The following is a 16378-nucleotide window of genomic DNA, read 5'->3' as shown; positions in this document are numbered from 1 at the left end:
GAGGTGGCTGACAACTGCTCCGTTCCGTAGTCGGTATCCGTAGCCAGTCTTGTTAATGATCTCACTGAGGGGGTTCAGGCCTATGCAGAACAGCAGTGGGGACAGAGCATCTCCTTGGTAGATCCCGCACTTGATGGTGACTTGTGCTATGGGCTTGGAGTTGGCCTCTAGTGTTGTACGCCACATCCCCATTGAGTTCCTGATGAAGGCTCTTAGGGTCCCATTGATCTTGTACAATTCTAGGCATTCCAGTATCCAGCTGTGGGGCATTGAGTCATAGGCCTTCTTGTAATCAATCCAGGCAGTGCACAGGTTGGTCAGTCTGGTCTTGCAGTCTCGGCTGACTGTTCTGTCTACCAGTAGCTGGTGTTTTGCGCCTCTGGTATTCTTGCCAATTCCTTTCTGTGTCCCACTCATGTATTGACCCATGTGCCTGTTCATCTTAGCCGATATGATGCCTGACAGGAGCTTCCATGTAGTACTGAGGCAGGTTATTGGTCGGTAGTTGGAGGGGACCGGTCCCTTCTTGGGGTCCTTGGGGATCAGGACCGTCCGACCTTCGGTTAGCCATTCCGGGTGTCTCTCGTTAACTAGCAGCTGGTTCATTTGTGCTGCCAGACGCTCGTGGAGTGCAGTCAGCTTCTTTAGCCAGTAGGCGTGAACCATGTCGGGCCCTGGTGCTGTCCAACTCTTCATACTGGAGACCCTTTCTTGGATATCTGCCACTGTGATGGTTACTGGACCCTGTTCAGGGAGGTCGCTGTGGTCTGCCCTCAGATCCACTAGCCACTGAGCATTGCCGTTATGGGTTGCGTCCTTCTCCCATATGCTCTTCCAGTATTGCTCTGTCTCCAGCCTTGGTGGTGCTGTTCTCTTATTATTGTTCCCTTGCCACTGAGAGTACACCTTTGCTGGTTCTGTGGAGAACAGCTGGTTTATTCTCCTGCCTTCTATCTCTCTGGTGTACCTCCTCAAGCGGCTGGCCAAGGCTGTGAGTCTTTGCTTGGCAGTTTCCAAGGCCTCAGGTATGGACAGCTTGCTGTATTTCTTATGCACCTTCTTTGTCGCACCTTTCTGCAACTCCGTTAGTTAGCTAACCTCCCTCCGTGCTACTTTGATCTTGGCCTCTAGCCTCCTTCTCCATGGAGGGTACTGCCCCTTGTGGCTGTTCAACTTGTAGCCAAGCATCTCACTGATCACTGCTGAAGAAAAAAAGAGTCCAGGATGCACTCATATCTTATTGATACTTTTATTTAAAAAGCTTCATGTTCCCTTTGAAAACTTCAAGCATATCTCCCAGTGCTAAAGCGTCCACAGCATCACGTCCTCTAGGAGTAAAATATGATACAGCTGACAACTTTGGCAAAAACACATTAGGCAGAGCTCTTTACAAAACAAACAAAGGGAAGCACAGCACTGTGAACAAAAACGAGGATAACTCAATTTACCGATGCTTCCTCCAAACACATAAAAAAAAAAAAGAGTATGTGAGTAGTGCCTGCTGTCAGAAATCACTCGTTTTATATAGAAACAGGTTGATAATGGAGTGTTTTATGCCCTGCGTGCAGGCTAACATATGTGCACACAGGGACGGAGTGGAAAATCTGGGACGAGCCAGATGTGTCTCTTATAACAGTTTGAACTTGGAATATGAAAACATGGACATCCTGAGTTCACACAGTAAGAGGCACAGAGAGTCTTCAAAATAAGTCCTCTGTTCCTTCATGTCAAGACAAGAAAAACATGTTGTGATACACTGTGAAATCAGATTGGTTTATGCTGTGAGAATGATATCTGATATGCTTTTGTGCGTATTTAAAATGTTTTTTTATGGAAAACTAAAAGTAGAGAGCTAAAAGAGGATAAAATGACTTGAAATAACAACACTCAGAAAACTGAGATAATCTTCTTATGTAGTATTTGGTTGGCTTTACTCGGGGCAGCTGTTTAGTCACATAAATAAAAGAAAAGAGAAACAAAAAAACGAAAAGGCAAAATTTCAGAATAGAGGCAATTTTTACGTGCCGCTACGGCAGCGTGTTTAGTTTAGAGAGAGAACGAGACGCCGATGACCCCAATCACACGTCCTGGACCTTCATGGCCTCCTCTGGCCAGTCGTATGTGTCCAGAGTGAAGGAGTCGTAATCAGAACTGTAGGTCTGAGACAGCACAAACGCCTCCTTGTCCTTAGGCTCCGGGTACACTGAAGCAATGTTGTTTCTGTATGCGTAGTTGACGATCTGGGAAAGGAAGAAACAAAAGGAAAAATGGGGATTTTGGACACTTACAAGGGGCAACTACACCTGACGGGGTAGAGCAGGTTATCCGCCTATTCCTCCCTAAGACACTGAGCCTGAAACTTCGAGGCTGAACCGTTTCTCTTTTACTGTACCTGAGCGATTGATTCTGGGTAAAAAAAACCACTAGGTCAGAGAAATGAAGATTAACATATATTTAAATTCCATGAATTTGATTACTGTTCAAATGTAAATATCACAATATACATTTTATGGCAAATCTCAACTTAGGAATTCAAAACTTTATTTAAAAGCCCAGTGAAGAGGGCAGCAACCCACACTTACTACTGCATGAGATTGAGGTTATATGTTTCAGAAGTACCAGCTGACCAGCTTTCCTACCTTCACTGCGATCTTGAAGGACACCTCTCTAATGGTGTTGAGAGGAGGATAAAGCCTTCCCTCAGCCAGGTGCTCCTCTGTGACCATGTTGGCAATCGCCTGAGAGAAACAGGCAAGGACAGCCAATTAAATTATTTTGAAGTAAACATAATAAAGATTAAGTTTGTCTCAGGAGAGAAATCTAAACATTTACATGATTACTATGTACGGTCTAAAGAGAGAGACATCACTGCGCTGAAAGTAAAAATAAATGCATCTAAAAATCTAGTTTTTCAAATAAAATTCTCATCTAACAATGCGACGTACACACAGTAATGGTGGAACGTACCTCTGCAGTGGTGAGGAAAATGTCATCAGATATGTGGCGGACTCCGCAGGCTATAACGCCCAAAGCGACTCCAGGGAAGACGTAGGCATTGTTACCCTGTCCGGGGTAGAAGGTGCGTCCATCTGCCAGCGTCACCTTATGAAAGGGACTTCCACTAGCAAAGATGCCCCGACCCTTGTTAAAGAGAGGGGAAGGAGCGAGTTCACTTCATTAATGATAATTAAAATAAAAAAAACAATGATGGAAAACCATGTAAGAATGTGGTGCTCTTGTATATGCTGTGAATGCTTCATGATTTCATTTACAATCTACAACATTATATAAAATATAAGTAACAACAGAAGTGTCTTAAAGCCGTATTTTAATCACAGTAGAATGCAGAAAACACATTAGATGTTTAAACTGAGAAAATGAACTATTTTATAGAAAAATATCTCCTTTTGACTTTGAACACATCTCTGTAAGGGTAGAAAGTAAGCAGTACTAAAAGAAACAGCTGGATGAACATTTTGCAACTAATTAGGTTCACTGGCAACAGCTTAGTAGCATGATTGGGTTTAAACACAACTTCTCCAAAGTAAACATTTGGCAACATGAGGTTTCATCTACAAATTCTGGAACATTTCAGGATAATGTTATTCAATGTCAAACTGTAAAGACTTTGAATAACTCAATGTCAACAACAGATTCTGAGAAATCTGTGCAGAAGGATCAGGTCAACAATCAATATTGGATGTCCGTGACTTAGAAAGACACCACCAGTGCTGAAAGATTTTAAAGCAACATATGCCTTACATATTTCAACAGCACAATGACAAACCACATATCGGATCTACAATATGGCCAGCATGGCTTTGTAGCAGAAGAGTGCGGGTGCTGAACTGGCCTGCCTGCACTCCAGACCTTTCATTGGCTGAAGACGCCTCGAGCGTCACAAAACAAAAAACATGACGAATCCTTTATCAGACAAGAATCGGTCAGCATTCCTCTCCTGAAAGTCCGACAGCTGGTCTTCTCAGTTCCCAGATGTTTACAGCCACACAATGGTAAACATAAACCCTGCCCCAACCTTTCTGAGACACGCAGCTCCCATCAAACTAAAAATGACCTTATTTTTTTCTTAAAATTGTACATTTTTTTCAGTTGCCTTCTCCACCCTATTGTGAATAAATAAACTCCAAAACTCATTTTTTATTTTTACACAGCATCCAAACTTTGTTGGAATTGGGGTTGTAATTTTGGGAGGGTGAGTTGAGTTGAGCGTTACCTCTGTGAGCTTGTAGCACTGCTCTGCTGTGCACTCGGCCTTGCTGGTAGGATTACTCAGAGCAAAGATGATTGGCCTCTCGTTGAAAGACGCCATGTCTTTAATTATCTTCTCTGTAAAGGCTCCTCCAATTGCAGCGACGCCTTTTCCAAAACAAGAACATGCCAGGTTCACCACAACAACGGCACTAACACGATGTATCAATGCTGGCATTTAAAGGACTCTGATCCTGGTTTAGTGAAATCTGTTTAAAATTAAAGCCTCAGTTTTTAGTTTTTAAGTTAGGATCCATTTCTTTTTGTAGTTATCTTAATTTATTTAACTTAATTTAAGTAACTTAAAAAATTATAACTTGAATGTTGAAACAACGCTGTCTTGTCATCCAAGTGGTTCTACAATTCTGGCAGTTCATCAAACATGCAGTGTTTGGAATTTAAACCAATAAACATTGAAAATACTGTTGAATTTGATGAATTGGGTTAAATGGAAAGAGAGAGAATTAGTTGATTTGTAGCAAATTACTAAGGTGTTACTGTAATAAACAAAGCTGGATGCAAGAAATTCACCTTAAATAGCGTTGTGTGTTTTCCTGTACCTGGTTGGGAATTAGTGTAAATGGTTAAATAAAAAAGGTTAAAAAAATAGTTTTACGTATGACACTGTGGATGTTTTTAGCCTTTAAAGTAATACAAAGCTAAAAAAAATCCCAGGATTTATCCACTGCATGCACTTTACTGAAGTAAACTCACCTATAATGGCAGTGGGTTTGATGGTGCTCACCACCTCCTCCAGCGTTTTGATTTGCGCGTGCTCATGAGCAAACTCCTCCTTCTCATGGTTTAGGTGGCTTCTTCCCTGTATTTGTGTATAAAGATCTTGTTTCACGACTCCACATCCAGCTGTTTTTTGCTTTAGGAAACACATGAGGAAATATTTTACCTTCACAATGAGGCCCTTTGAGTCCACCATCCAGATCTTCTTGGCAGCTTCTTCTTTACTCAATCCTTCCTTGGCCATGGCCATTATAAGCAGATGAGCAATACCCAAAGCAGCCTGGTGGGGAGAGAAAAGAAAAGAAAAATTCTCCATCTGCATTATAGTCCCCACTTTTAGATACAAACCTAATCTGAATAAATATTTAGGCTACGGTGGCACAAAGGCAGTTAGTGAATTCTGAATACGATGCCAGCACTACATTTAAAAAAACTGGGATTATGCTAGAAAGTAATGCTAAACAAATTGAGTTAATTTGTAATGGGAGAGGGTATTTAAAAAAAAAAAAAAACACCAATAAAAAAGATGGAGATAGCTGGACCACTCTGTGAAAGACTTGGTAATGAAATAGTCAAATGAAGGACATTTTTATTCATTGAGTTCTATTGACGTAGAACCCAATCATAACAATAGTCACCTCAAGGTCCTTTAGGCTGTAAAGTAAAGACCCTACAATGTTAGAGAGAAAACCCCCAACAACAAGATGATCCTCTATCAGCAGCACTTGGCGACAGTGGAAAGGAAAAACCCCCTTTTAACAGGAAGAAACCGGTGGCAGTACCAGGCTTAAGGAAAAGGAGCCTTTTGCCTCGATTGGTTGGTGGTGATGGGAAAGAGAAAAAGGAGAGCCCAGAGAGATGAGGGTGAGGAATAACCAAGGCGAGAGAAGAGCCAAATTTTAATGACATCCAGATGTGGTGTATAAACATCTGAGGCGATGTTCCAAAGAGATAAATGGAGAAAATTCACTCATGGGAAGCCACCCAGCCTCTTAGGACTTCCTCTGAGTCACCTATTCCAGCACTATAACTATATTTACATCATTATGGCCGAGTTACGACAATACCTGATCAGCCTATTACAACTGAGAGGTAAAAAGTAAAGGGTATTAAGCCTAATATTAAAAGACGAAATGGTGTCTCCTAAAGCCAAACTGGCAGCTGGTGTTCTCCAGGTTATCACTCCAGGAACCACAAAATTCAACAAATTTTCACCAAAGAATTTGTGGATTTCATGATGCATCCATTCATTTTATTCTGCTTATCCAAGATCAGCTGATTTTATGATTTATTTTATCAAAAGCAGAGATAATTCTCTCTGCGAGAGACAACACAGAACCTTAAATGGTTGTGATCTTTAAAGCAAATAATATTTATTATTATTTATTTGCTAATAAACAATTTGCCAGTCTATTTTCATTAACAACAACCAATGCAAAATTTTAAAAAGTAAAGAAAAGACATAAGAAACACGTGTCAGCCATCAGAGCTGCCGGGCGTGACATGAACGATGAATAAATAACTACAAATAAAAATGTTAGGAAAATCTTTTTACATTTTGTGTTCCTGAAAAGAAAAGTTGCTTGCTATATTAGAATATTGAATTTATAAAAATCACCAAATATGTGATTTAGGGCCTAGCATTACAAACAGACACTGTGCTGCAGTGTTAATAACTCCCTTAAAACCACTTTCACTGGTGGCTGGGCTCGTTCAAGATGGAATGAGGTGAAGTGGAAAACTGTCCCATGACCCAAAAATCCAAAACTGAAACTTTCCTAGAAAGTTATGGAAGCTGTATTCTCTAAACTCAAAAGAATAACGACCATCTTATTCGTCAGTTCGCACACATTTCGAAAGCTGGGACGCTACAGAGGTGCATTAGTGGACATGTCATGTGAATCTCCACATCTGTGCACCATTAATGGCAGACTGTATATATATATATATACACAGCTAATGGCAGGGTTCATACACATTTTTCAGGGTCAAATTCAAGCACTTTGTAAGCACATTCAAGGTCAATTTTCAAGCTTTTCCAGCATATTACCAAAAAAGAAGAAAGCATGTTTCACTTTGCATCACCTCAGTAAGACCTTCAAGATAATTGAAACAAATCATCTTAGGTCGACTTAAATGTCTTTTGTTCCCCTTTTGTTAAAAGAGAAAAATGCAGCACACAAAAATAGTGAAAAAGGAAACGGTTGCCTTACATGCATATAGTGTACAAACTCAAAAAACACATTCCTCTTAAAAATTAAGATGAGCAAATGTGAACAAATCAACTTGTTAGAGATCTTCATCTCCATGTAAATAAACAACAACCAAGAAAACAACACCAAAACTGCACCAAACACCACAAACACCAACAAATTAATGTCTTCTCATCAGATATTGAAGCTTCTTTCCTGTGTGACATTAAAAATAGGAGACAGATGTTTGTTTGTTTTTTTTGTTCTTTTTAACTAGTTAAGCACCCACGCCCAGAAAAATGGTAAATGGCCTGTATTTGTACAGCGCTTTATTTTACTAAGGAAAGCGCTTTACACGTTCCGTCATCCACCCATTCACGCACACATTCACACACTGGTGATGGCAAGCTACATTGTAGCTACAGCCACCCTGGGGCGCACTGACAGAGGCGAGGCTGCCGGACACTGGCGCCACCGGGCCCTCTGACCACCACCAGTAGGCAACGGGCAAAGTGTCTTGCCCAAGGACACAACGGCCGAGACTGTCCAAGCCGGGGCTCGAATCAGCAACCTTCCGATTACAAGGCGAACTCCTAACTCTTGAGCCACGATCGCCCAGTGGGGACATTTCATTTTTGAGCAGGAAGCTCCCCCTTTTTGTTATACTCTTTAGATCAGGGGTCGGCAACCTGCGGCTCTTTAGTCCTTATAGTGCGGCTCCGCGTGGTTTGGGAAAATAAATTAGAAGTATTTAGCTGAAGTGTATTTTATTTATGTTAGTTCTTTTTTTTGTTAACTTGTAGTTCTAAATTGGAAGATTATTGTGATTTTGCAATATACAAATAAAATTATATTTTGTTATTTTTTCATCGCTCAAAATAAGCGTCACACTCGCGGAAGCCGGTGTACCCGGCGAAAAGCAAAACACAGAAACAATCGATGAGCTGAGAAATCTCATCCTGGAGAAAAAAGCGCTCGTGGAAAAGTGCATGAAAAAAAAAAGAAAAAGTGGTTCCACTTGTTCCGGAGGAGAGATGCTACTGCTTCCTCACCTGATGTAGCCTCGTCTTGCTCCACCTCTGTTAACCCCCCCCCAACCAGTGCCGGCAGTTAACTGTCCCCTCCTGAGCCTGGTTCTGCCGGAGGTTTCTGCCTGTTTAAAGGCAGTTTTTCCTCCCCACTGTCTCCTCTGCCTTTTTTCTTTATTTACTTGCTTGTTTAACTTTTTTCCCCAACTTATCTAAATAATAAACCAATTGAATTTATCCTTTGAGTATTTTTCATCTCATCTTTACAGAATTTTTCTAAAACATTTTCAAACATTCAGATCTGTCTTTTATTTTCTTCTTGAAACCTAAATGGAGAAACACATTGTGCACTTTACTTCTCAAAGAAAAATGCTGCTTTCTCATTATTTTTTAATGTAGTGCTGGCATCAAATTACAAATCTAGTGTATAGCATGTTTTCTTATTCAAAACACAGTAAAATCTGGCATTTTGTCTTTCAAACATTTTTTTTGTAAAAGTAAATGAAACCCTTTGTCATTCCAATTTGACAGAAGGCACTGTTTTCCTATCTCTCGGGGATTAAGGACAGTTATTTTTGCTCCAAACACCATAAAATCCTAGAGAGCAAATCCTCTTACCTCGCCTGCCCCTTGGAAGACAAAAGTGTGGTCTGACAATTTGTTCTTGGTGATCTTTAAAGCTGCTAAGATCCCTGCAACAGCTACAGAAGCCGTACCTGCAGGAAAAACAAAACACTCGTGATTGCAGTCTGAAGTCTCTCTCATGATCTCTTACAGTGAAACGCTGTACAAACAACAAACAGAAAAGGATTTGTATGAAAGTGGTCAGGTAGAAGAACGTGGTTGAAAATCAGTGGGAAAAAGCAGTCAATGTCCAGAGAAAACCCTCAGGTTAACTCTCACTGATGAGGTGAGAGTTAATAGTTAACAGGTGAACTGTGAGTGCACGATGACAATACGGAAAGTAAAGATGGTGAAATTTAAATAAATACTTTTTGATGTGTTGAAGTGAAACTTTGTAACTATTGAAAGAAAATTAAAGGGGCAACATTATCAGAACTGACACTGATGTTTTTAAATTTCCATGTGTGGTTTTCTTCAGCTAGTATGACCTGTTACTTTAATTACAAAGCATTAGTTTGACTTTTATTTGTATGACCTGCGTCACTGTACTAAACAGCCAGAAAGTAGCTGATCTTGGACTTAAGAAGTTTGCTGAAGCAGCAGCTATTTGATTTCCTCTAAGTAACCTGATGCGTTACAGTAACAAAGATAAAGTTTTTCTGATTTCCTTTTTGTTGCAGAACTAAAATGATGATCATCACTGGGGAACAGTTGGTGCTTTATGACTTAGGCTAGTGAGGGCAAATATAACCGCCTGTTTAGAGTAAGCTGCTTTATTTTTACTTCTTTGTTTCATTTTTAGTTTTGAGTCTTCACAGAATCTTGATCTGTGTTGGCTACGTTTTCGTTTGCTGTCTGAAGCATTGTATTTCTGAAACAGGAATCCTGAAATGAGGAAGATTTCAGAAATTTTTTACCCAACTGAACCCATCAACATATTGTAGTGTATATTATAAAAGGTAAGACGCTCCTGGCTGTAACGCCATGAGTAATAAAGCACCTTGGATGTCGTCGTTGAAGGTACAGTATCGATTTCTGTACTTGTTGAGGATGCGAAATGCGTTGCTGTTGGCGAAATCCTCAAACTGTATGAGGCAGTTCATCCCGTACCTGTGGAGGAACAGCGTGGTTAGTCTGACATCAGCACTGCCTCCTCATCCTTCATTCACCTGTGCTTTCACTTACTTATCTGTCACTGCTTGCATGAACTCATCAATCAGTTCATCGTACTCCTTTCCTCTGATTCTCTTGTGCTTCAGCCCAATGTACAGAGGGTCATTGAGCAGTGCCTGAACGGAAGGACGTTTAACAGGTCAGCAAATTAATGAAAGACTTAAACCGTGCATGCATGCATCGGCATCTGTAAACTATTGCCAGATCTTTGATGAACCAGGTTTTATGAGCTGCTATACTAGCTCATAAAACCTGATTGCTCTGAGGTCATGCTCACCTGGTTGTCTGTGCCAACATCCAGTAGCACAGGGAGACACTGCTGTGGCCGAACCCCACCGCAGGCTGTGTAGAGCGCCAGCTTCCCCACAGGAATGCCCATCCCATAGCTGCCCAGGTCCCCCAGGCCAAGGATACGCTCCCCATCAGTCACTACAATGGCCTGTGGATGAAGGCAAACACTTTCACTAACGTGTCTGAGACATTATTTTCTCAGAAATCAGCAGCCGCCAGATTAATTGCGTGCCGTTTACCTTTATGTCTTCTTCTGGCCAGGAGTTGAGCATCGTGGCAATGTGGCCTCGGTCATGGATGGTGATGAAGAGTCCTCTGTAAATGAGTCAAGTGATGATACAAGTAGTTAAATCTGTTTTCCGACTGACACTGACGCCGATGCACATGCATACCAAAAACGGCACAAAAATGAGCCCAAAACAAGCATGAGAACAAGGAAAAAAACATTTAAGCCGATGCTCAGTGTGGGGCTCAAATCTAACCCATTTATTTTAATTAAAGCAAATATCTAACCCAGCACTAGCAAGGTGTACCTAATGAAGTGGCTGATGAGTGGAATGAAGTTTACCTTGGTCTCCTGAAGGCGAGTCCATATTGCTGGCAAGCCAGGCCGACAGTGGGAGTGTAGACGATTGGCATGAACTCCTCGATGTCAGAGGTCAGCAAACGGTAGAACAACTTCTCATTCCTGTCCTGTAGTGTCATCAACAGGATGTACCTGAGACAGAAAAAAACATTATGATGTGTTTCAGAAACGCAGTAGGCCATTTCTGATCTAAATATTTCTGTATAATTACAATGTGTCTAGTACAAAAATTCCCTAAAACCCCTTTTAAAAATTATTATTTTTTTGCATATTTAACCATTATTTGGCTAAACGCAGTGAGATGCTGGTCGTTTGATTCAGTGAACCGCTTTGTTCAAGACTGAAATCTGGACAAAATTTTGGGAACTGAGGAAAACTTCTCCCGTGGTTTTGTGCCGTTCTTGTTTCATGTAAGATTTCAGTTGCTCAAAGGTTTGTGGCTGTTTTAGACTGCAGGCAGGTCGGTTAACACTCTGACTCTACTACAGGGCCATACTGTTTTTTGAAAAGCACCGCTTTGGTATTACTGCATTTTTGCACCATTGTGGCTTTAATATTTTAACCAAACAGTTTTAATGACTTGGAAAGAGTCACATATGATGTGTGAAACAACCACAAGTCTGGACACTGCTTTGAAAGCATTTAGCGGGAGCCCTGATAAGCAGCATGTTCAGTGGGACAACCTCACTGAACTTCTGCAGCTGTCGTGTGGTTTCCATCTTGAACAGCACCAGCTTTACTGTTAATGAGTCTGTTCTCTCACTTGTCCAGAGGATTGGTGCGTGTTTCGTAGCTCTTCATGACGCGCAGGACTTGGACATCCTGGGACAGGAAGCAGGGGGGTAGCAAGCCGTGGATACCCAGTTGTAAGCGCTCCTCCAGGGTGAATGCCATTCCCTGTAGGGCGGAAGAAGGCCGATTATGTAACGCTAAACTAAGTAACCAACTCAGTCAATCCAGACCACAATGACTCATCCTTTAGGCATCACAATTTTGAGCTTAATTATGAGTTAGTCATATACAAGCACGGTGGCCTTTTCCATGTTTTTTCTTTATGTAAACCGGTTGCCATCTTTGCACTGAAAACAAATGCAGAGCAAAAAGAACACGTAGTAAACAACAGGAGAAGGAGACTGACGTTTTTTTTCTGGTCAGCAGACTTGTACCCTTCTGGTTACAGTTACTGTTGCTGCTCTCCTCCCTCCACGCTGGCATTCTTCCCACAAAGAGTGCTCATAGGTGGGGGTGTGGGGTTTAATCTATTTATTCTGCCCAATAGTAAAGGGAGCCTGAACCCACTCCCCTGTCAGCTCGACTTCTCTTTCCTCCTCGTCCCTTCCTTTGATTCTTCCTCTAGTGAAAACACTGACCTACATGGGGAAAAAACTGGCCTTTCTAGGCTCAGCTTGTTTTTCTGTGGGTCTTCATGAGCCCATGTCCTGCAAATTATTCATGCTGGCAGAGTGGGGGGTGAAATATGATAGTGCTATTTACAACTATTACTCCTAGAGTTATTACACAAGCTGCACGCTTTGCATTTTAATTGCGAGTTGCATGCCACGTGGCACCACCGTGCTCGACAATGGGTTCTGCAGCTTAGGGCAGGTCGTTAAATGGAAACGATGATTCATTAGTACATTAAATAACAAAAAAGATTGGCGTTGAACAGAAAGAAGGAAGGACAACTGTATGGAAAACATTTTAATGTATTCCTGGAAGCAGAGGTGACTGAGAAGAAAGTCACAGATTAACAAAGATGTGCAAAACCTATCAGAGCGAGCAAGTAAAGAGGCGCTAAAGTAAACCCATTAAGGTGACATGCCTCACCAGGAGTTATAATCAACCCACGTTACACACAGCATGTTAGCACACGGAGGAGAAAGTGAAGCTGAAAATGTGGGCTTGTGTGTGAGCTGTAAAGTGCTATTAGCTTAACCTTTAATCAGACCTTATCATTGGTAAAAGATTAAAAGCTGTAATATAGTTTTACAGCACAATACAGCGAAGGGTACAATGAGATTCACATGAACTAATTCAGTTAAATGTGTTTTTTTAGTTGGGTGAGGGAAGGGGGACTGATTTGGACTGTAACACTGTGTGATCAGAGCTCATCTGGTTTCTATGGAAACACTGAGTGCAGACTGCATACTGTCATCTGTGCTGTTTGACAGAAAGTTTGAAACACAAAGATTTCACTCGGTAGTTTGAAAAGTTGTTTTTTTCATCTAAGCGGGGCTTCACTTCCTGATTGCTTGCACTTAACTGACCTATGAATCAGCACGTAGCTGCTGACTCGACACCAGCGCTGGTGGAAGGAAACATGACCGACCTGATATCAAGCAAAATCTGGTGTTTTTGCAGTGCTAGCAAGGCACAAAAAAGTACTCTCTCTGTGAATTCACTTTTTGAAAATGGTGACAGTCTATGTATTTATTACACTCCACAAGGAGAGACAAAGGCAGAGTACGACAGATGTTACAGGAATCTGTAGAAAGACCATTCACAGCTATGTCAATCTACTATGTTGTATAAATAGGAAGTGCTGTGGCATTCATAGTTTACTTAGGAGCAGTTCAGAATGTGATATTTTTATTGTACTCTCTGTTTATGTTCCCTCACCATCATACATGGTATGCGGGACATCATGTGGCCTGTAGACACAGCTGTGTGACCCAGGCTGGGTTTAAGAAATATGGTTCCTTGCAGTAGTTTGACATCAAAGTTAAAAAAGTATATTAATGTCCTTTGTTATGGCCTTAAAATTATGCGCTTGCTACTACCTCGGTGCCTTTTGTGATGCTTCCCCCCCCCAAGCGTTGCTCATAAATGTCAAATCTTTGGTCATTTTACCATTTCACCTTATGTTACACACCCAAAAGAAATACATTTACATTACGATTAGGCTTTGATTATGAAGCCACTATCAGCTCTGGCATATGGCCTCTGTGTGCGTCTGTGTGTAATACAAACAACATCACACACATTATTCATTAGCTGTGTTACATCAACAGAAGCAACTAAAATCATTTAAAGGCACACAACAGGCAAATCACATCTACATGGATCTAAAGTAGAAGTGACTGATCCATAATAATAATAAGCATAATCTGCAGTGGAAAACTCACTGTATGCCGTCATTACCTGATATTAAACATATGCACGAAGCATTGTAAGATGTGCTGCTTTCCTCACTCTGGATTGGGGAAGCTGTAATACAGGACAGGCGTGTGCTCACCTTGTTGAGGTAGGGGTTTCTGGTGATGTCGTAGCCCCTCTTCTTGGTATTGACGGTGGGCTTGCGGCTTGTCCCGGAGTGGCAGACCCGCACAGCTTGGAAAGAGGCCCTGTCGGCCGACAGGACCCCTGCAGCCGGGGCACCTGACAGGACCCTCATCATCCCGCCTGTGGCCGTGCGCCTGCACAGGGACAGTGCGGCTCTTCCTGGGAGAGAGTTCATGCTGCCAGAGGGTAGCAAAGACACAGAATACATGCTGTGAATAATACGGGTTCAGCTGATCCTGCACTGCAAGAGAGTCTGACCCGGGTCACCAACTAAGATAAACAACAGGTGCTCCGGTCTCAGCAGACCTCACACATACAGTGATAGCACTGAAATGAGTCAGTGATGAAGACTAAAGCCGCTGCGATAGGCATGTTTTTACAGAAACCTTGCTCCGTGGCGCTAAGCTAACAGCAGCTTTTCTTTACCGGCGGAATGCTGTCAAGCTGCTAATGCTAGCTAGCATGTGGCTAATACTTCGTTAGCCGCTGCCCTCACCTGAAATCTACGAAAAGCTGCTGTCCACCTGACTTCTGTCTTCACAGGCAGACGCTGTGTCTTCTCTGGCCGGGTACTCCGGTTGTTTTTTTTTGTTTTTTGTTTTTTTTTACTTGACGCTGGGGAGGGTGGTGGTGGTGAGGGGAGGAAGGAGGATCGACAGCTAACAGCTGATCCAGACTCACTTCCCTCCTTCAGTCAGCCTCTCCAATCAGCTTGCAGCCTAACCCACTTTCCCCCCTCACAGTCTCCATCCTCACAGCCTCCATCTTCAGCATCTGCACATAGAAATGACACTTTAAGCTCCGTGGATTGGATTACCAAGGAGAACCGCAGTCTGTTTTTAATAGTAGAAGCATGCGCATAAAGTGAATGTTTGCACTTGATCTTCCTGATCACCTATATGCAAGTACATTGAAAGTCACTGTAAGCCACATTTATTGAAAAAAATAAAAATAAAAAATCAGTTCCCTGGCACCAACTGACATTTCAAAAGCCTTAGTCACGACCAGTGACTGTGTAAATAAATATACATGTTTTCAACAGTCACTGGTCATGACACCGCGCGAAAATAAAACATAGAAGATAAAACCATCTGTGGTCACAGGTCATATTAAAATGTGCTGGCTCCCTCTGCTGCAGCCTGACAGTATCTACAAATCTAGAGCACTTGGGAAAGACTTCATGTAGTGAACAACATGCTTTACCTGAGTGGTGATACCCCGGAGCACTGTTGCCTACAAGTACAAGATACACAGCAGTATAAATGGAATATTCAGACCTCCAGTGAAAGGATCTACCACCATTTTCTGGCTGCTCCTGGTAGTAAATGCTACAAGTAGCTCATCTGCCTCCATCCAGGCCTTGATGAGGGATGAGGGAAGGTTTATTTTGATTGGTATATTACCACTTTTGCCTTCAGAACTGCCTTAAATCTTTGCGACATAGAGTCAAAAAGGTGCTGGAAATATTTCTCAGAGATTTTGGTCCATATTAACATGACAAGATCACACAGTTGCTGCTCGTGTTCCACCTGATGACAACGGTGCTCTACTGGATTAAGGCCATTTAAGTACAATGAGCTCACTGTCTGAGATGATCTAAAACAAAAGCAGCCATTAGAAGATGGGTAAACTGCTCATACAGGGATGGACACAATCAGCAACAATCAGAAGTGCAGCTTGCCACCAGAGGAGGCAGACAACATCTTGGGACCCCAGGTTAGTGGGTTTGACTTTAAACGTCAGCAGTGGCAACATGTAAAGTTTCCAAGGACAGTAGAAAAGACCTTAAGTGGGTTGAACAAAAAGATTGCATAAAAGTGTGAAGAACTAGTTTTGTCTTCAACAAGTGAAATGCATATTCAATTGGGTTAAGATCAGGTGACTGGTCTGGCCATTCAAGAATATTCCACTTTAATAAACTCCTGGGTTGCTTTGGCTGTATGTTTTGGGTCATTGTCAGTCTGTATTATGAAATGGCATCCAGTCAATTTGACTGCATTTAAAAACCTCAGAATTCATCTGGCTGGTTCTGTCCTGTGCCACATCATCATAAATACTAGTGTCTCAGTGCCAGTGGCAGCCATGCATGCCCAAGCCATCACACTGCCTCTGCCATGTTTTACAGATGTTTTGGTATGCCTTGGATCATGAGCTGTTCCATGCATGCTTTTTTCTTGCCATCATTCTGGTAGAGG

At 41.9% G+C, this 16378-nt stretch overlaps 1 protein-coding gene across 1 annotated transcript; it reads right to left on the bottom strand.

Annotated features, from left to right (window-relative positions):
- Positions 1-1233: 1233 nt before the first annotated feature.
- On the bottom strand, positions 1234-15011 carry me3 (malic enzyme 3, NADP(+)-dependent, mitochondrial). Its single transcript, XM_085433657.1, has 15 exons — positions 14680-15011; positions 14137-14359; positions 11665-11798; positions 10884-11033; positions 10555-10630; positions 10302-10463; positions 10037-10140; positions 9852-9961; positions 8846-8943; positions 5174-5287; positions 4984-5089; positions 4235-4377; positions 2968-3141; positions 2640-2738; positions 1234-2240 (listed from the first exon to the last, which is right to left on the bottom strand). Exons 2-15 carry the CDS (start codon positions 14356-14358, stop codon positions 2079-2081), a joined length of 1854 nt encoding a protein of 617 aa, XP_085289783.1. The 5' UTR covers position 14359; positions 14680-15011; the 3' UTR covers positions 1234-2078.
- Between the last annotated feature and the right edge of the window lie 1367 nt (positions 15012-16378).

The sequence above is a fragment of the Copadichromis virginalis genome, linkage group LG16 (assembly GCF_057382275.1).
Source record: "Copadichromis virginalis isolate Kocher_CV1m ecotype Utaka linkage group LG16, C_Virginalis_male_GT1.1, whole genome shotgun sequence".
Lineage (NCBI taxonomy): Eukaryota > Metazoa > Chordata > Actinopteri > Cichliformes > Cichlidae > Copadichromis > Copadichromis virginalis.
This window is presented reverse-complemented; position numbering and strand designations above follow the sequence as displayed.